General features: G+C 41.0%; 1 protein-coding gene and 4 non-coding genes across 6 annotated transcripts; 1 reads left to right on the forward strand and 4 right to left on the reverse strand.

Annotated features, from left to right (window-relative positions):
• Positions 1-3,822: 3,822 nt before the first annotated feature.
• On the reverse strand, positions 3,823-3,895 carry trnar-acg (transfer RNA arginine (anticodon ACG)). The gene has a single exon. It is a non-coding gene; the product is annotated as a tRNA-Arg (tRNA).
• Positions 3,896-4,303: 408 nt separating this feature from the next.
• Positions 4,304-4,376, reverse strand: trnar-acg (transfer RNA arginine (anticodon ACG)). The gene has a single exon. It is a non-coding gene; the product is annotated as a tRNA-Arg (tRNA).
• An 800-nt stretch (positions 4,377-5,176) lies between these two features.
• Positions 5,177-5,249, reverse strand: trnar-acg (transfer RNA arginine (anticodon ACG)). Its single transcript has one exon. It is a non-coding gene; the product is annotated as a tRNA-Arg (tRNA).
• Positions 5,250-5,770: 521 nt separating this feature from the next.
• trnar-acg (transfer RNA arginine (anticodon ACG)) lies at positions 5,771-5,843 on the reverse strand. The gene has a single exon. It is a non-coding gene; the product is annotated as a tRNA-Arg (tRNA).
• Positions 5,844-6,480: 637 nt separating this feature from the next.
• On the forward strand, positions 6,481-20,045 carry ccdc3b (coiled-coil domain containing 3b). 2 transcript variants are annotated; one of them, XM_030418642.1, is made up of 4 exons: positions 6,481-6,606; positions 6,779-7,190; positions 11,192-11,366; positions 17,935-20,045. In XM_030418642.1, exons 2-4 carry the CDS (start codon positions 6,832-6,834, stop codon positions 18,226-18,228), a joined length of 828 nt encoding a protein of 275 aa, XP_030274502.1. In that variant the 5' UTR covers positions 6,481-6,606; positions 6,779-6,831; the 3' UTR covers positions 18,229-20,045. The 2 variants fall into 2 exon arrangements, with proteins under 2 accessions (XP_030274502.1, XP_030274501.1); XM_030418641.1 differs by having other exon boundaries at positions 6,782-7,190.

Genomic DNA, 20,045 nt, shown 5'->3' on the forward strand with positions numbered 1-20,045 from the left:
CTTCACTATCACATATATTTAATCTAATGTGATGTGCAACGAAGTCTATCGAGAAAATCAGAAAATATACTTTTATGTGGTTATATATGATACCTTCAGTTCTATTTTTAACACACCTAACTTTTTTCTATTTCTGATTCACTAACAAGTCACAGTTACTGAGATGTACCAAGTTTCAGTATCAACTACTAACCTTAAAGGATAAGTTCATCCAAAAATGGAAATTGAGTCGTAATTTACTCAACCCAGTGTGGAAAGTCTGGAACTTCACAGCAAAGCAGCGTTCCAGCATTGTCCCAATCAACTGAAGTAGATGAGGACTTGTTTTAAAAATGTAAAAAAAACAACTCAAATATACATTGAAATGGCTCCATGCAGTTTGTCCAGCATAACCAAAGTCTTCAGAAGCCCTGAAGATCCTAAACTGATCTGAAAAGTAATTATCCACACCGTTTTTAGCTGAAATCCTCACTGTAGCTGGTGAGCTACCTCATCTGAAGTGGCTACATGAACCCAATAGTCTGTTTAGGGTGTAAATAACATCTTTACAAATCAGTTCGGGATCTCAGGGCTTCCAGTGACTTGGATCACACCGGACAAGCTGTATGAAGCCAATTTCACTTTTTTGTTTTTGTCTTTTCTTTTTTTTTACATACCCATCTTCTTCAGTTATTTCGGAGAGCGCTGCAATGCTGTTTTTCCGTGAAATTCCAAAAATGTTCAGTGAACTGAAGCTAAACCTAACTTTTCATCAGCACTATAAGTGTGTAGACAATGACTGAACTTTCATTCTTTGGTTGAACTTATCCTTAAAACAATAATAACTGGAGGCAACAAATACAAAATTGCTATCACTTTTCTTAATATTTAAACTAGAGTGTGCATGCAAATCAATCCTTGAAACAAATCATCTTAATTGGAGAAATCCCTTGTTCAGTGGTTCACCCGGTTGATTATACTTTATATTTCATATTAACAGTACACTGTATTGCTAGTTGACCTTGACCTATCAACAGCATTGTCGTCTTGTGCTACATCTCTGCTACATCCCAGATCCTTCATCCACCGCAGCGTCCCCTCCAGGTCTCTGCTACAAGACAGAAGTGTTTTTAGGCTTTGTTGTTCATAAACCTTTTTTATGTAATATGACTTTTTAATTAGACATTTAAGTTAGGATTTCATCACCAAACTATAACAACTTACGTAGCTTATTTCTTTCTCAGCAGTGTCTCTGTTATACAGCTGGCTGGAACTCTCCTCCTGTAAATAAATTGTTAATATAGACTTAGCACATACTGCACAACGATCCCAGTTCTGTTTGCTAATTGTGTCCATGAGCTTTTCAGCAAAGGATTCTCTTTATAAAGGTTTATGGCACAGCTGTATGCAACACAAGGAGACAACATGTACCTAAATGTTCAACAACATGACAGAAACCCTAGTTGATCACATTCCACGTCTCTGCTGGCTTTCATGCTGGTCATCTGATCTTTGCAGCAGGTGCACTAAGTAACAAAGTCGATGTTAATGGCCTGCCTTCGCTCTGTCTTCAGATTGCAGGCCTGGTATGCAAGAGCACAGTAATGGTAAATGCCTCAGTGACTCGCTCGATTTAGTTACACCTTATCCCCGTGGAACAGAGGAGTGCTTCTCAACTCTTGAGTCTGAGTACATGTCTCCGGACATGATCTTTATTCATGATGTTCCGTGTAGGTAGAACCTCCCTCTGTGGCTGTCCAAACTCACCGATGGCCCACTTCTGACTAAAACCTTCTTGTTGACATTGCTTGTCTTACAGACATTTACGCTTGTTTTGAAAAATGAACACCTGAAGAAGAATTCGTGTGAGGATTTTCAGTCCATAATACAATATGATGTATTAAGCTTAGTTTAAAATGTGATTATGCAGAATGACCCTTTTCAGATGACACATAGTGTGTAATTGGATTCTAATTTTTGATGCATTAATCAGTTACATCACTAAGGTTGCCGCTGTTGGGTAGTGTAATCTATACATCATAATTTATTAGTTAACTGATGTTGTATATTAGTGATATTTTGTATTAATCTGAATCTGTAAAGGGTAACAAGGGACAATATCTGTCAGATAAATGTAGTGGAGAGAAAAGTACAATATTTCCCTCTGAAATGTTGTGAAGTAGAAAATATAAAATAGCATAAAATGGAAATATTCAGGTACCCAAAAACTGAACTTAAGTAAATGCACTGGATACATGTTCGCTGTGGGGAATCCTCTGCCGGGATCAAATGCAAAAGAAAGCACAGTTGACGGAGAACTTACATATCCTACATCCACCTCCATCAGTTCCCCAGTCTCGTTGTCCTCCGTGCTGCAGCCTCCTGGGAAACACTCTGATGAACGCTTCTCTCTTACTTTCTGAAGGAAGTCCGTCGCTGTCGATTTTCTCAGCAGTGCTGTCACATAAACAGGTAATGCATTAATGTCCCAGATTCTAGACAAGAGGTGAATATTTATGTATATATAGTCATCCTGTGCAATAAAAACATCTCACCTCCCTCACAGATGTAGGGGATCATGAGCATCACAGTCAGCAGTGTTGCAGCCATGTCCTTCACGCAGATTCTCGCACACTTGAGTGTTGTACCCCCTGCAACTGCTGGTACTTTGTGTTTTGTCACCTGAGAATCCCCACGCCCACCATAGTCCAAGCAGCAATCCCGAAGGGGCAACAGCCATCAGATGGATGTATGCCGAGCAACAGGGAGAGAACAAATGTGTGAGTGTGTAGAGGACACATCAAGACTATTGTAACGGTGTTTTGAAGGCCTTTGAGCCCATGGAGAGAGAGGAGATGTTGAAATATGTGTGTGCAGTCCTCAGAAGAGCCTTTGGTTTGGAAAGAGTTTTTTTTTAAATGTAGAAACTTTGTGTGAGTCACTTCCTTGCTGGGTAATGGGCTAAGATTCACTCACTGAATGGACATCTATACTATATTGAAAACAGTAGCTGCCACTGTAGCATTCAGGTGCAGTGGGTAATTCCAGGGTTCAAGAGACTGATCTTTAAACAAAGGAAATAATTTTGATTTTAATCAAACAATTATCAGAATACTCTCAGGTGAAATCCCTGCTTAGTGCCTATAATTCTACACTTGCTTGTTATGTCACAGTTAAATTGAGTCAAAAGAAGCAGAACGTTTTATTATGTTTTACTATCCTGGTTAAGTGAGTGCACTTGAAAGGATTTGCAGCAAAGCATCTTGATAATGAGGGCTAACTGTAAATACATGCTGAAGGCATTGAGGCATTGATGCTTGATGATGGTGCCACCTGGTGGTGAGTTTGTTTAATCTCCAATTTAGTATTTTGCATGGGATCCATTTACTGCCTCCTCCAGGACTTACAGTTGCTTACTGATGAACGTCAAATTACTGCTCAGTTTAGTGAGTCAAGTTATATAACTAGATCGAGATTAGTTAAAAGTCAGACTTATTATCAGTCGTAAAGATAGGAACAGGATATCTTAATATGAGAATGTTTTCCTTGTAATTATATGTAAAGAACACACAACTAATGCTACTTAAATTATAACTCAAACAGACATAAGGGAACATTTACACAGCATTTTTGCTTCCTTGTTTGTATATATCATTAGTTGCTATAACTTCTGCTGAACCCTATTTATATCCAGATAAAATGCCAGAAGACACGATTCTCTGGTAAAAAGGTGATATAGAACCTGATAAACTGGAGCTCCACCTACAAGTGCTCAGGTGATGAGTCGATTTAAAGGACCTATGATGTCATTTTTATTTCAATGCAAGTGTTCCTGAAAAAGTACGAGCTAGCCAGGAGTCGAACCTAGAATCTTCTGATCCGTAGTCAGACGCGTTATCCATTGCGCCACTAGCCCACAAGGAGGCGCAATGCTGCGTCCCGAAATCTCACGTCAATGATCTCTAACAAGAGACCGGCCCGTTATTTCTCTCTAAAGACATCTTGTAAATATGTAGAACACATAAAAGGGAACACATGTCTTAACAGAAAACAAAAATACTAAACACAATGGTTCTCACCTCCTGTCTGTGTCTGTCTCTCTAAGAAAAAACAACATCTGTGCTGAAGGATGTCATGGAAGGAAGAATGAAGTGAAAGTAATGAATAGCCGACAAGGAAACAAAAGCCGTCCTGGTGTACTCTTTAGAAAGTGCCCTGGTGATTCATATGATTCGTTAATATGACGAACTACGATATCATTTGGAAAAATGTCATTTGGAATCCTGCGTAAATATTATGTTTCTGTATTGTTGCTGAAAAAGTACGAGCTAGCCAGGAGTCGAACCTAGAATCTTCTGATCCGTAGTCAGACGCGTTATCCATTGCGCCACTAGCCCATGGAAGTATTGATCCAGCTGTTTTTCACTCTATTGGCCCACAGGTCCATTTTCCCCAAGGTGTAATTGAAAGCAAAAAAAAAAAGCTAACCTTCTGTAATATATCTGATTATTGTCTACCTCCCTGATTCAATTAGTCATATCTTACGCTAGTGACTTGCTGTGGGTGTAACAAGCAATATTGCAAAATTTGAGTTTGAGAATGATACTTGTGACTGATTTTTGATAACAATTCACAAACTCAAACATACATGGGTTTGGAACTTAAGTCTACAAACTCAGTATCCTCGTTTAAATCACTTCTCAAAACACATTTTTTCAGGAAGGCCTTTTATTTAGGCCCCTTGCATGGCAGCCTCTGCCCTCAGACTATGAATGGGTGAATGTGAAGTGTTGTAAAGCGCTTTGAGTGGTCAGTAAACTGGAAATGCACTATAGAAATGCAAGTCCATTTACCAATTACAATAAAATGGTGTACTTTCTATCCCTCTTCTGTCACCTATTGACCTTTTTTTACAACACACTGATTAATCAGGTCTTGTTGTTTTTATTTTTGCTTTTGTAGCTGGTGTACATTATTTGATCTTGCTCTGCTAAGCACCTTGTAACTGTGTTTTTGAAAAGCGCTATATAAATAAAGTTTATCATTATTAAGTATATAACTAATTTTATACAGCATGTTTGCATGACTGCTTGTGTAAATCATCAGTGGCTATAACTTCTGCAGAACCCTACTTATTTTTCATGTCCACAAAAAATGCCCTGGACACAAGACTGTGAATGAAATTTTTTTAAAAGAACGAGCTAGCCAGGAGTCGAACCTAGAATCTTCTGATCCGTAGTCAGACGCGTTATCCATTGCGCCACTAGCCCACAGAACAGGCTGAAATTGCATCATCACGTCTCCCAGCTTCAGTTTCCCCAGGGTGCAATCACATCAGTCATTTATTGTGTCCTTGAGGTTCAAAGATCTCACACAAGAGACCGGCCCGTTATTTCTCTGTCTAAAGACATCTTGTAAATATGTAACACGCATAAATGGGAACACGTGTTAAAGGACAACAAAATAAAAAATGAACTTATTTTCACCTCCTGCCCGTGCCTGTCTCTCAAAGAAAAAAGAACATCTGTGCTGAAAGATGTCATGGACGGAAGAATGAGATAAAAGTGATCATTGGCCGACAAGGAAAAAAAAACATCATGGCGTCCTCTTTACAATTTCCCTTTTCGATATCTGCACAAGTTAATCTTATTGCAGGTAATAAAGAGCCTGATAAGATGGAAGGGGCCTAAAAGTGCTCAGGTGATACATTTGATGAGTTAACATGACGAAGTATAATGTCATTTGAAATCCTGCGTAAATATTATGTTTCTGTATTTTTGCTGAAAAAGTACGAGCTAGCCAGGAGTCGAACCTAGAATCTTCTGATCCGTAGTCAGACGCGTTATCCATTGCGCCACTAGCCCGATGCCAACACCACTGAACATATTTCGGAATTATTTTCACTCTCAGATGTCAGCTCTATTAATAGACACCTCTGAAAACTCTATTAGTATTCGGTAGTTTTGTAGTCCAGAGGAAAGACAGAGAAAGACCTTCTTTGATCAACCCTCTTCAATTGCCTGATACACGCCCCGAGAACCGCGTATGGAAATCCCGCTCCTTAAAACTCCTTATGATCATGTACAAACATGTATGGCACAAACTCAAAATACAAAACGCAGAAACTAGACATAAAAAAACTAGGACATTATCTGATGATGATGATCGCGACCAATATGAGGATAATGTTTGTTTACATATATTTTGGGCTCAAACACTGATTGGTCAGTGATTTTTTTTAATTATTTGAAGCTCCTGGGGGAAATCTCGTTGGCACACAAGCACCGATCGATCAGAGCGCACAAATCCTGGTAGAGTTTTTGCGGCAAAGTGCCAAAAGGCAGGCAGCCTGATCTACCTGCCTCGCGTGCTTGTGTCGCTAGAGGGCGCCACTGATCTTTCCTTACATTTTAATTCTAACGTCAGTCTTCAGTATTGCTTGCTGAGAGTTCGGATGTGTTATTTAGTGCCTTAAATGCCACCCAGTCTTTTTTTTTTTTTTTTTCGATCACGCTGGCCTGAGTGCACATGTTTTGTTCTCTTGCTCACGCTGGTCTCATTTCAGAGGTGAGAGGCAGAGTTTGTGCAGGGGATGCTGGTGTGACCGGGCCGAGCCTCTGATCGCAGGTATTGTGGCTGGAGGAGGGAGCAGAGAATAGAGAGAAGTTAACATCAGTCTTCAAAAAGTCTTAAACTGCCTTATTGTGAATATCAGTGGGGTCAGCCCTAGTGGAAGTATGTGCATGCTGTGAGAGCCCTGCAGCTTCTTCTCTTTTTTCTTCCTGATTTCATCCCTCAGCAGCATCGTCCGTGCGCCTCTCTGACCCGCAGTCGTCTCCTCTCTGCCGGATCATGTGGATTATTTTGGCGTTTGTTCTGGCAGCGGCCGGTCCCTGGGGGAGCAAGGGCTGCCAGCTGCCCCACGACTGGAGACCGCAGACAGAAGCGTGCCGCGCCGAGCTGGCGCAGATCATTGTCTATGCCAAGGTGCTGGCACTGCACAAGGAGTCTTACAGTGTGTACAACTACCTGCCCTGGCAGTACGACACCGACCTGTTCTTCTCCGCCGAGATCGAGCTGCTGTGCGACCAGGCGTGGGGCAGCATGCTGGAGGTCCCCGCCGGCTCCAGGTTCAATGTCACCGGCCTGGGCTACTTCCCCTGCTTCTCCTACAGTGTCACCCAAAACAACAACTACTACTTCTTTCTAAGGTGAGACTACAACAGCAAATGAGTTATCATGACAGTTGCAGGATGAGAGCAGAGCCAGTCAGTCCTCCGAACTACTAGTTATAAGATGAAAATACTTTTTTAGGATTGATTTCCTTCAAAATAATAAGCTTTTCATTAAGGCTGCACACAGATTTATGTCCTGAAGTAAATGTGCCTTTGTCAGATTTTGACATGACATGGATGACCCTCATGCACCCTGAATAAGTATTTGGTCAGACATTTTCTATTCCAGATAAAAGACAGTGCTTGACAGAGAAGTCAAAATCTGTGTGCTTGAGAATCCTGCTTTTTGAAGCTCGTAAACTCAAGCCAACGAAGATGACAGGACTGCCTCTCTTTTACTGGAACAAATGGCCAAAAGTTCATGTGTCATGAGATTTGACAGTAACAGATTGCGAAAGGAAATGAAATGCTACGATGTCTGTGAATGTGGGAAACAACAGGGTAAGTAATGTTCGGCATGTGATGTGAAGTTGTCTTTGGCAAAGCAAAATGTTCATTTTCACATACAAATGCCGGAGCTCCAGCATCACTCCCTCCTGCTCACTTGAGATATCCAGCGAGTATAGTCCAGTCACCTCATCCATCAGGATCTCAACGGGAACAATTTATGATTATTTTTTATCTATTTTGGATTAGACCATGAGCTGTCCGGCCTCACAGTGAGACACTCGATTACGTCATCATTGGCTCCGCTATCTGACCCTTCGAGCTCTGGACCTCCTCTGACACAGTGTACACATCTATGAGAGTCAGATACTTAGGCCGGAAGAGAGAAGTTCAATTGGTTAAGTGGCTGCTGACCACTGGGGAATCACTGACAAGGCCATTAAGAATCATCTTGACAGTGTAAGTGACAATTTAAGCAGTGGTGGACTCAGCATGTTTGAGGAGCAGGGGCGAAAAGACAAACAAAAAGGGCACCAGCTGTGTGCAGTGGGGCACCAGTGTGCAGAGAGTCATGATGTACCCCAGAAGTCAGGTCCTCCAGAACACCCCCATAATGTTTTCCTTATGAGTATTATATAAAATCCACCTCCTCTTTGTGTCTGGCCCCGTCTCTCCAATGAAAACCAGCAACCAGTCAGACCTGTGCAGAATCTGCCACGAAAGGCAGTAAAGAGGGCTGAATCAGTCGTCACAAGCAGACGATTGGCACCTCCCTCGCACATTCTCTTTTAATTAGCCTCTGTCTGCTTGAATCCGATGTATTAATAATATATTTAGCAACCTGCCAAACGTTCCGCTCTGGTTTCAGAAACGTATGTGGCAGGTTGGTTCTTAAATGTCTGTGTTGCACAGAAACAACGGTGTTACTCAGGAAACGTTGATTGCATTCCAGCCAGCAGTGTAATTACAGAGCCAGACATTTCCCAACAGCTTGGAGGTAAACCTACAAAGAGAGAGAGAGAGAGAGAGAGAGAGTGATTGGCACGCCAGCGCACCAAAGGACCACCTTTTTGTCCTGCTGAAAACCCACCAGTTTGCCCCTCGATGAAGGGAACGTGTGCTGACGGGCCCGAGCGATATTTCTCTCATATTCTGCTTTTTCTCTCAGACAGATGAAGAGTTTGATATTCGCATGGGTGCATTGAAAAGCATTCCTGAAGTGTAATGTTTGGCTGTCCCATATGAGGGTCTGCAGCCGGGCCAAACACAATAGTATTCTTTACAGCACATGTTACACATCATATGCACAGAGTCACACTCACATGTGTGGTTGGGTTTTAGCTGCTCGCTAAAAGATGAAGGGACGACAAAGACGATATCACAGGCTTTTGTTTGCTAATTACACCTCCAGGGAGGACTTCTCTGTCCCCCGTTGTGATGCCAAAAACATCCGGACGTTATCCCTGTAATCTGTCTGGCGACCACCATCGGAAACTTCCTGAAGCCAGAGTCACAACAGAGCTCTGTTTAAACACAGACCTGATTATAATTAAGAAGCAACAATTGCCCCTTTAAACTGAAGCAGTAATCTTTCTCAGTGTTTACCCCCCTCCCCCCAGGAAAAATGCTCTCACACACATTTTCCTTTGCAGAAGGCTTTATCCCACAAAGGATGCAGAGCTATAAGATAGTATACAAAGCTCAGATGGATTATAAATATTGTTTTAATGATTACTGACTTAGCTATGCTGTTTTCTTTTCTTTTCTTCACCAAGGATTTTCAACATTGTCAAGTGCTTTGCTCTGATTTCATGCTAAAGGATCATTCTGGCGTATGTTATAAAACAGTGTGTGCCGAAAATATTGAGATCTGAGTACTGCAGTCACTTTACCTCTGTCATCAGTCTGGTAAATAAATCCCCTATAGGGCAGGCCTAGCAGTCAATTAGCTTAGCTTAGCATAGCATTGCATAAAGACTGGCAATTGGAGAAAACTGTAAGCGTGACCATTGATTTTACACTGAATTTGTTCATTAGTAATTTTTAGTCATGCTGGTAAGTGGATTTTGTTACCTTTGGACGGAGCCAGGTGAGTCGTTTCCGTTGTTTCTGATATTTATGCAAAGGTAAGCTGAACATCTGCTGGTTTCAGCCCTAGATAGATTACCCGGAGCGACGTCAGCTAGCTACATGCTACAGTTAGGTGGCCACGGCTCTTTTACACGCTCAGTGTTTGGAAGAGCTGCCAAAAATGAACATGACTGATGTACAGGATCAGAATCAGAAATACTGTAATATGATAATACTCAAATACGCTGTGAAAGCAAGCAGTAAAGCATAAACGGGTTGCTGGTTCTACTTACTTATCACAACAAAAGTGCTGTTTGCATTTACCCGGTGTGTTATTTGACACTAAAACACCCAAATATTCTTTGCTGAAAGAAATAAATTGTAGCTAAACAAATAGTGTTTGCATGTCCTGCTCTGCAGCTTTCCTGCTAACATGAGACCCCCGTCACAAACCTGAAACATATTAGTGTAAAGTTTCAGAGCTGTGTCTGCTCTGCAACACCAAGACCCAGAAACTTTATGAACAAGCAAAAACTGGACAGTTTTCATTGCAGTCTCCTGTGGACATCTATTTCCTGTTATAAGAGCCCAAACACCGCTGTCTCGGCCCAAAAATAGTCTCTCCTATCAATTATGTGGATAAGCTCCCAGGACAGGGCAAATCAGAGGCTAGCATGGAGAAAAATGCAACTGAGGATCTCCCTCAGGAGCTTTAAATGAGACGGATTGAGTGTTTTGCCTGAGCCACATACTGTAAAAACTTCACTCACTTCTTCAAGATTTCTAACTTCTTTGTCGAAAGAACCAAAATCCAAACCTTAAAGGAGATGAAACCAGAAGTCACTCAAAAATAGTTTGCAAGTGTTGCATTTGTACTGGGTTTCATGTTTGATTTATTTATTTTTTTTTAAAGAGTTTGTGTCACTCTTGTTATGCTCAGTTTATTCATGCGGTCTCTTTATTTATATTTCCATCATGAAGTCCAATTCCCTCTGACCTCCTTGTCACTGTGCTTACATCTGACCTTTGACCTCGGTTGAAGCAAAACATCAGCATTTTTGTGCTCTCTCAACAGGCACTTATGCCCAGCCGTACACACACACACACACACACACATACACACACACACACACACACACACACACACACACACACACAGATGCAGAGTCTCTGATAGGGACAACCAAGCTTTTTAAATCCCTTGAGGGATACAAGATGGACTCCAGATGTATGGAAACACGCTGCTTCAAGACTTCCTCCCTCACACACTTCACATCGTAGCAGGAGATATGAAACATGCACAGTAAATGTCTTTGGCTTGTACTTTGCTGGCGTGACTTATCCACATAATGCTTGAATTTCCATAAAAATAGATCTAGGTCTGCAAACAATTCTGCATGAATATGTTTCTTTTTCTCAGACGTTTTTTTTATTTTTTTTAACTTCAGCTATCAGCGTTATGTCCGTCAGTTGTTTTTAGGATAAACACAACCTCTATTTGCTACTGCCTCTGTTTGTAGGATGGATGAGAACTACAACATTGTCCCTCATGGAGTGAACTTCCAGGACCCCATCTTCCCCGACACGGCAGAAATGCACCGCACATTTGCCAGCCTTTTCCAGTTTTCCAACTGTACTGCTGGTACTCAGGTCCACAGCTACACCCCGGAGTGGGAGGCTCAGGAGGACAGCAGGGTATGTAGCCCATCACAACCACAACCATAATCTTCCCGGTGTTGACAAAATGTTCTTCTTTTAAAATGTCTTTCTCACACTCATTTAGTGATAAGAACATCTATTTTGATCCAGCTGTTGCTTACTCATAGTGGGAACACAAATTACTTTGTGAAAAGAGCTTAAGAGTCCAAAGTATTATAGTGTAAAAATAAAGGATTCAGTGTTACATCCTGGTGTTTTCAAAGGCGACTGTGAAGACATCTGCAGTGCTTGAGAAACCAAAGCATTTCCTGAGGTTATTGCTTGAAAAAGAACTCCCCATATTTAAAGAATGGACTTCATAAAACATTGTTTTTTCCAGCTCTCTAGCAAACTATTTTGTTGTTTCATAGGGATTTTTTTTTTTTAATTCCAAATGATGAGAGCCCTAACGTATGTAGCATCATATGGCAACATGTCCAGTGCACTGTAGTTGACTATAAGTCCGGTTTCACTTGGATAAGAGGTTGACCGAGTGTTTTTTTATAGTTCTATATAATAACGATAGTTAGGAGTAGGACAAAGACGATAGCAAGCTGGTTCAGTCCCCCCTCCCCCCTACTCACTGTCAGAAATAAACAATTTTCCACTTCATTAGACAATTGATAACTGATCATCCAAGTCAGCTTAATCAATATCTAAAAAAAAGTTTGAATCTGTGAAAACTCACAATCTGGTTAGTGCTACTTTGGTCAGACACAAAACCGAACACACACACGGACACACATTGTGATGTTGTGAGTCACTATCTTGCGGCTAATAAACAACAAGGTTTTCTGGAGGTAATCTTTGGATTGAATAAACGTGTGGTCAACCTGGCACAAGTAACCTGAATAAACACAAATGATCCTGCAATCAAGGTTATGTGAATAACGTTAGCTGGAATTTGCTAATCCAAAGTTTGAACACAGAACTTTTTAGCCTTTGATTAGCCAGGAGTTAGGCCAAGATGGCGATGACTAATACCACCCACCTTTGGGTGATGTAACACTGGCTCTGTTCCCTATTTTTGCAGTCAGTGTGTTTTCTTGATGGAAGAAGTGCAGCCATTGGCCCCTAAATGAGTTCCCTGGATACCAGCTTTGTAAAATGCCCTGTTGGTGCCGATCAATTGGCCAAACTATTGAGAGGAAAGAATGACTCAGATTGCTTTTTTTTGTACTGGAAAAACTAACTTTCCACCAGGATGACCTGAATTTGTAGGCTTTCAGCTCTAGGTCACACTCTCATGTCACCGTTTAATTGAAGACAGCTCATTTTCACCAGAGCCCAAATGACAAACACCTGGTGCTCCCTGACTCTGTAAGTTTCCTGCGTGTTGTCCCAGAGTCGATGTGAAGGTACCTCAATGGTTTCCAGTCACTCACCACTGCTTTATCCCCTCTAATGAATCCAAACCTTTGGTGTAATCCCCTCTGATTTTCGGTCAGTCCTCTTCTCTCTGTTTCTAATCATTTGCTGACTACTCATAAAAGCAAAAATCTGCCATGGGAAAGATAATGAGAATGAAAACATGGTTTGTATTTCCATTAAACTTAAACTTTTGGGTCAGGCCTGTGATTGTAATTACAGAGGAACGTTAAGATATCAGCGCTGCTCTCTTACATCATTCCCATGATTAGATTTCCTCCAAGTAAAATCAAAACAGACATTGTTTTTACTGTTACTGCTCAACCATTGTTTGGACAACTGACCCAAACTCACAGCAGAACAGATAACAAATTATAATCCAGTATCAACCAAAGTAAATCAGATGTCATGCACTCATCTTAAGATTTCACACCAAACAGTATCAGCTATAAAAACATTATTTCAACGAGTAAAAAAGGGTTGTTCCCACAGTTTTGTATTCCTAACAAAACTCTTTTAAACTCTACCTCGACTTGATGTCATGACTCAAGGACAAAACTTGTGCTTTCAACAAGATTTCAACTTTAGTTAACACGGTCTAATTAAAATTTTCCTTTTCATGTTCAGACACCCATCTGTTTTTCCTTGCAAAGATTTCAAACACGTCTCCTCTGAGGCTGGAAAATACACTGAGAGAAGGCTTTGGTCCTGCATAACACATAAACCCCTTTGTTTCATCCATGCTGCAGTTCTGTTTGGATGACATCAGAGTGGATAAAATCCTGCTGGGCACTGACGGGGTGCCACATGGATCCATTTTGGCGATGTGGAGTTTGAAGGTCCTGGGTGTTTAACAGGCGGTGAAGGGTCTTACGAAAGTGATATGTTTTAGAGTTGCAATGTGGGGGAGTTAAACCAGGGTTTTGAACTTTTAAAGACATAATATGTAGGAATTCTGCATTAACATGTCTAAAAAACATCTAGCCCTTTGTTATATATTTTGTCGAGTTGTGTAATTAGATTATCCCAAATGTTCCACAAGTTTACTCAAGGTAACCGTGCAATCATTTGGTTTGCTTGTCGCTACTTCCAGGACATGGAAGTCAGAGAACAGGATCAAAATAATTTGTGTTTATTTGCCTTACTTGTGCAGTGTTTATCTGCCCCAAACACTCAGATTAGTTTACTGTACATTAACCATATGGTAACGTTACCAAATAACTGCATTCACAGAGTGAGTCTTTAAATTCTCATCAAATCAAATCTGGGTCAAATCGGGGTCTCTCTCTTCTTTGCCCCTCTCCTCTCTTTACACGTCTTCATAAAACCATTTCCCCTCCGGCTCCAGTCAGCAGTAATGTTCTTAATCCCAAAAGTTTTCTCTGAGCTCAACTGCCGTTGGTGAACGGCTTCAGATCAGAACAGAATCTGATGTGACTCTGGGTCTTTATTCCTCCAGAGGGTCTGGCTCTGCACCCAACCAGCCAGAAGATTGGCTATTTCTGTTTAATTAATAAAATTATTCTTAATGGCTGTTACCAAGTTGTATTCTGACTAATTTGGGTTGGATTAGTCGTAAAATTAAGACTAAGAGAAATTAAGATTTTTATGACAGATTGCTGAGGATGAACTGAGGGTCTAACAGCCTGAAGAAAGACGCTGCTCTGTAGTCTGGTCTGTATGGCGTTTAAAAAAAGCCAATGCCATCTGGCTCGATGGCAGAAAAATATAGACTTTTCTACGTTTTCTTCTGAGTTTTGCATTATGGAGATATGATTCATTGATCTGCTGATATGACCATTCATGAGCCCTCATCATCTGTTGAGACTTTACTCTAATGTTTTCTGTCTGGAGGTAATTCAGATACACACTACTGCATTTTATATGATAAATGAGATCAATTTTCTTTCCAGATGTTGTAACCACTGGTACGTATTTATCTACAAAACCCTTGTTGGAGAATCGCCATCTCATATCTCATCTGGCTGCTCTGGACTTCTGGCCCATACTTAATCTGCCCAAATGACTGGTTCATGCTTATGAAACAATATATCTGAGCTAATGTAGGAAAGACTGCTTTTATCGTTAGTACAGTCTCACTCATCCAATAATTTGCAATGTCATCTAAAATTCAGAACCTCTTATACCAGAGTGAAACTCTTAAAGCCATTCTCATTAATATCCAAATGTACCTGGAATCACTTTAATTGTAACCTTTGTCATTTATCATTCTGTTCTCTTTGTCTGGTGTTCTTATTCATTTGAATTAACAATGTAACTGTAATCAGCATGGTCTTTGACCAAGTTACTTCACTCTATTTCAGACAGTCTTCATTATTGCCACCGCCCTTATGCTGCATTGGTATAATACAACGTTTTTCAGTGAATTTTCATTTTTTTGGTCAAAACCTAAAACTTATGACCACAGGTGAAGTTAGAGACTCTGCGTCTTTGCCTTCCGGCTCAGCTCCCTCTTCACCCATTACTGCTGACGCCACACCAGTCTGCCTGGCGATCTCACGCTCTCATGTTAACCTCACTCACGAACAGAACCCAGAGATACTTGAACTCCTTCACTTGGGGCAGCAACTCACTCTCAACACAGAAGGGAGCAATCCGATGTTTCCGGCAGGGAACCTTGGCCTCAGACTTGGAGGTGCTGACTCTCAGCCCAGTCGCTTCGTTGTGTGCTGAAGGCTACGGTCTGATAAAGCCAACACAACCACATCATCTGCCAAGAGCAGGGAAGCTATTCTGAGGTCCCCAAACTGTGGTTCAGAGGTCTAATCTGGATTCCTCTAGGGCACCTTCCTTTGAAGGTTTATTGGCCAACTGGGAGGAGTCCCTGGGGAAGACCCTGAACATGCTGGATAGATTATATATATCATCTGGCTTGGGAGAGCCTTGGAATCCCTCAGGAGGAGCTGGAAAACATGGTTGGGGAGAAGAATGGCAGGACTTCCACTGATGGATGGATGGGTGGATGGACTTTTCGTTCTTGTCTCCTGGTTTTTAAGTCCACATCACTTTAGTCATCTAATTATCATGTAAATCTGAACTGATCTTTTGAGATGTTCCAAAAAGGACAAAAGAAGAAAATCAGGTGCATCAACTGGATTGGAAATAAACTAGACTATGCAAAGTGTTATGTTGTCGGAAGTTCTCAGTTATAGGCATCGTTATACATGGCTGTGACAGAGAAGAAGAGGCAGAGATCGTGGAAACAAAAGTAGTTGTTTGCCAACCCCCAAGAAACGAGGAAACGAAAAGAGGCAGAAACAAAACCAATTTGGGATTGCGGGAATGAATCTGGTGAAAGTGAAGACGTTTTCTCGTACTGTGCCATTTCCACGGCAAAAAAGCGTACCGTTTTGCAAAATATGCCCACCTCTCAGAGGCAGCTTTATATTGTATGTCTGTCTCAGTCTCGGCTCCAGACTTTTCAAGGGCAATTACCTGAGTATTTTTGTCCACACTGCAGCTTAGCCTGAAACAACGCTGTGTATGTGGACATAGGAACGAGCTGAAGGTGTCTTGTGTTCGCGTTAAGTCACACCCGAATGCACAGAGAAGGGATGTGCCATTTTTCACCCACTGCTTTACATAACTAGGTTGTTCTGCTTCAGAACTTATCCTTTGCATTATAAAGTTTCATACCGCTTTCAGATCCCTCATGGCACATAAGTAGGAGCACATGGGAAAAGTCCACAGCTAGTATTACAGCGGATAATGTAGAAACCAGTGATGTGGGGCGGCAGCCAGCAGCACATTTTTAACATTTCCTCAAAACCCTCAGCGGTTGTTATCTGATGGCAGGGAATATACATCAGTGTTTCACGCCGGCCCATGTGGAAGCATTAGGATCTGTGAAGGAAATCCACACTCAGGCAGACAGGCATGCAGTCAGAGGCAGCTGGAGGTGATTTTTTCACCTACGATAGGTCCGGGCCATCTGTCAAAGGATTGCAGTGGCGTCGCACTGAAACAGACGGAGCATATTGTGTAACCATTTTCCTTACCTTAAAGATTCATCTTGGTCCCTGCAGTGTCCCAACAGTGTGTTATTTTTGGCTTGTATAAATTGTCCGTTACATAAGAAGCAGGGCACACAATGAAATGGTAGCTGTCAACATCTTTCGATAAATTTCCACAAAGTGTTCGACAGTTAGAAAAGGTATAAGCACAAAAATACTAAATGATTAATTTCTTGACTTGTTCCTTTCACTTTTCATTGCTAAAAGATGCCAAAGAACGTTTTCTTTTTTTTTTTTTTACTCACTCGTACACAAACAGGGCACTATGCAGGAAGACGTACGAGGTGTTGTCACTGGTTGTCAGCACAGAGAGCAAGCCAGAAGCGTTCTCTCATTTGACTTGTCCAGAGGCAATCTAGCATCAAACTCACCAGGTCTGTCTGGTGCCACGTCATAAATGTTACGAAAACATATACATCTGACAGAAGCATTTAGTTTGAGCCGTTTTGGGGTAAACATTCAGATGTGTTTTTATTCAAAAGAAGTGCAAGAGGAAAGTTTGTTTGGGAAACTGGAGAATATATGATGAAGTCTGGTGCGACGCAGTCAATCACATGTTGGCCTGAAGTGCACTTAAAAAAGAACTGTTGTGTGGTTTAGCTTTTTTCCTTTCCTTCAGTGTTTTATATAGATTCTTGTACATTTAAGAGATCTTGAAAGTTAACAAGGTAAGAGTCCGTATCAACAGGAGCTCCTCTCTCCTGAAGTGCTCTAAACACCTAATTTTTGTAGTCCCACCTTTAATTCACAATACGTCACCCTTCACCATGTCACATGTTTGCATAAATTCTGCCTAGCAGATAGTTTGGCACATAAGAAGTAATTCAGCACAGCTGCTCTGTTGTTGTTAGCCCTGCTGGCTCAGGCGTGTGTGAGCTGACCAATCAGAGCAGAGCAGGTGGGGCCTTAAAGAGACAGGAACTAAAACAGAGCGTCAAAGGCAGAGGGGGGATACAGAGATGGGGCACTGGACAGTTTGAGGAAACTGGTGTGTTTTTGAGCATTCAAGCATTACTGTTATTTTTCTTGTAGTAACCCAAAATAAAATGATGAACCTGTAGATAAGCATATTGTTTCCTTGCTCCCGTGCTTTGCTTGATATTTCAAATGTTTTTCTTTACTGTAATCTCAATAAATAAAGTTATATCTCATCCTCTCCACAGTTACTGTGCTCGGCAGTCCAAAAAGCTCTGTTTGAGGAGGAGGAGCGGGTCAGGACTCTCTCCCAGCAGGTGCGTTCCTTGGAGAAAGCCAACGATCACCTGAGGGAAAAGGTGAAGAACATGAAACGTCAGCTACGCCAGGTCCAACGAGAAATGACCAAGGAGCAGCAGACCCTCAATCTCAAACAACTCTACGAGCCGAAGACGTCCCAAACAAACCCCGATCAGGACACTAACCAGGACCGGAAGAACACGCCACTTAAAAAGGTCCTCTCCAAGAGGCTAAAAAAATAGAGTTGTTTTCTTTTTTAGTTTCATGCAAAACCAGATTTTGCTCACCTTAAAGCACCAAAGACAGATCAAAGTGACATGGAGTGTGAGAAGAGCTGTTCATTCAGAACAAGATGGACTTTCATTGTAAATTCATTACATTCTTCACGTCTTCAACCTTTTAATACGCTTAGAGGAACGTAACTTCACAACCAAATTTGGTTTCATTTAGGGATAAAATTGACCTGTGTCCTTGAGACCGCGACTACAAGGAGGCCGTTCATGCCTATTTACATCCTTAGACTTCTTAGAGAGAATGTGTGTGTGTGTGTCTGTGTGTGTGTGTTGGCAGTCGAGGGCTCTCACTTGACTTATATTGTTGCCCCAGATGAACTAAAGTGAAGGATTAACTGCCTCTAAGATTAGGAAGAGATCTTTATCTAAATCTCCTCAACTCTTATTTCATCCCATTAGTACAATATGATCATTCTCTCCTGTCTTAACCCCAAAACTGTTACTTTATCTTTTGTTAGTTTGATTCAGTAGCAGCACAAAGCCTTTTTCCAAACATTGGGCTGAGCTCATAGCTGGTGGATGCACTGTTGATACGATATGTGGACAATGTTAAAGCATTTAGAATGTATTATCTTGCTTTTTTTCTGTGCTGGACACATTATGCATTGTATGAATATTAGTTTTGTTGCTTACTTTTGAAATACTATATTCAAAATGCTCCAAACCAACCCTTTGTCTTTTAAGAGTCCACATTTGGCCAAGTTTGTCCTCCTTTACCATAAAAAAGTATAAAAGTTACGGGCTGTGAGCTTAAAAAAATACACAATTCTCTCAGAGGGAGCAGCTAAAGTTTTAAAGGCTATAACTAACGTTTCATCACATCATTTTTTTGCCTGCTTTTCATTCACATGTTTGATCTATTTATACCCAAGAAACTATCCCAAAGTTGAGAAGAATGACTAAGATTCTTTAAATTCAGTGAATTGTTTCCTGTGGGTGCATTTTAATGCATATTGTACTGGGTGACAGTGTAAGTTTTGTATTTGAAAACAGGGTGCTGAGCACTCATTAAAGGATAAGTTCACCCAAAAATGAGAGTTAATTCATTATCTACTCGCTCCGATGTGGATGGAAAGTTGGGTGAAGTTTTTAAGTCCACAAAACATTTCTGGAGCTTCACAACAAAACAGTTTTGCAGCATTGTCCTAAACAACCTGAAGTAGATGGGGACTTGTTTTAAAAGGTAAAAGAAAATACATTTAAAAAACAGAAAATGGCTCAGTTTAGCTCATCTGGTGTAATCCAAGTTCAGGAAACCCTGAGATCCCAATTAGATTTCAAACATTATTTACACCCTCGATGTTTCAATGAGCTTTAGCACCCACTTGTGCGCTAATGCTTTTAGCTTGGCGTCTACAGGGAAGATTTTTTGCTTTAAAAAGGGTGTAAACAGTGTTTTTGTAAAATCAATTTGGGATCTCTGGGCTTCCCTAGAACCTTTTACGTTTAAAACAAGTCTCCATCTGCTTCAGTTGTGTAGGGGAATGCTGCAGCGCTGTTTTGACTCCAAAACACCAATGTTTCCATCGTCATGGGGATGAGTGGGTAATAATTGAATTTTCACTCTTAGGTGAACTTACCCTTTAAGTTATCCAACGGGATTGGCTTTTCTGTGTCAGAAATCAAAGTTTTTCTTTTCTTTTACATTTTCTTTTTTTTTTAGCTTTCTCTAAACTATAAGCATCTGATTTGCTTTGCCAATAGCATTATCATTTGTGTTACAGTTATTGTGGTTTTTTTTATTAAATAAATGAACTTTTACAACA

The sequence above is a fragment of the Sparus aurata genome, chromosome 6, assembly GCF_900880675.1.
Source record: "Sparus aurata chromosome 6, fSpaAur1.1, whole genome shotgun sequence".
Lineage (NCBI taxonomy): Eukaryota > Metazoa > Chordata > Actinopteri > Spariformes > Sparidae > Sparus > Sparus aurata.

What these genes read in the sequence shown, in the direction of transcription:
- ccdc3b (XM_030418642.1), top strand. Translation starts at nt 6,832, where the DNA reads ATGTGGATTATTTTGGCGTTTGTTCTGGCAGCGGCCGGTCCCTGGGGG. An exon ending in AACTACTACTTCTTTCTAAG is followed by an intron (nt 7,191 to 11,191) that starts GTGAGACTACAA and finishes CTCTGTTTGTAG; the next exon opens with GATGGATGAGAACTACAACA. An exon ending in AGGCTCAGGAGGACAGCAGG is followed by an intron (nt 11,367 to 17,934) that starts GTATGTAGCCCA and finishes TCCTCTCCACAG; the next exon opens with TTACTGTGCTCGGCAGTCCA.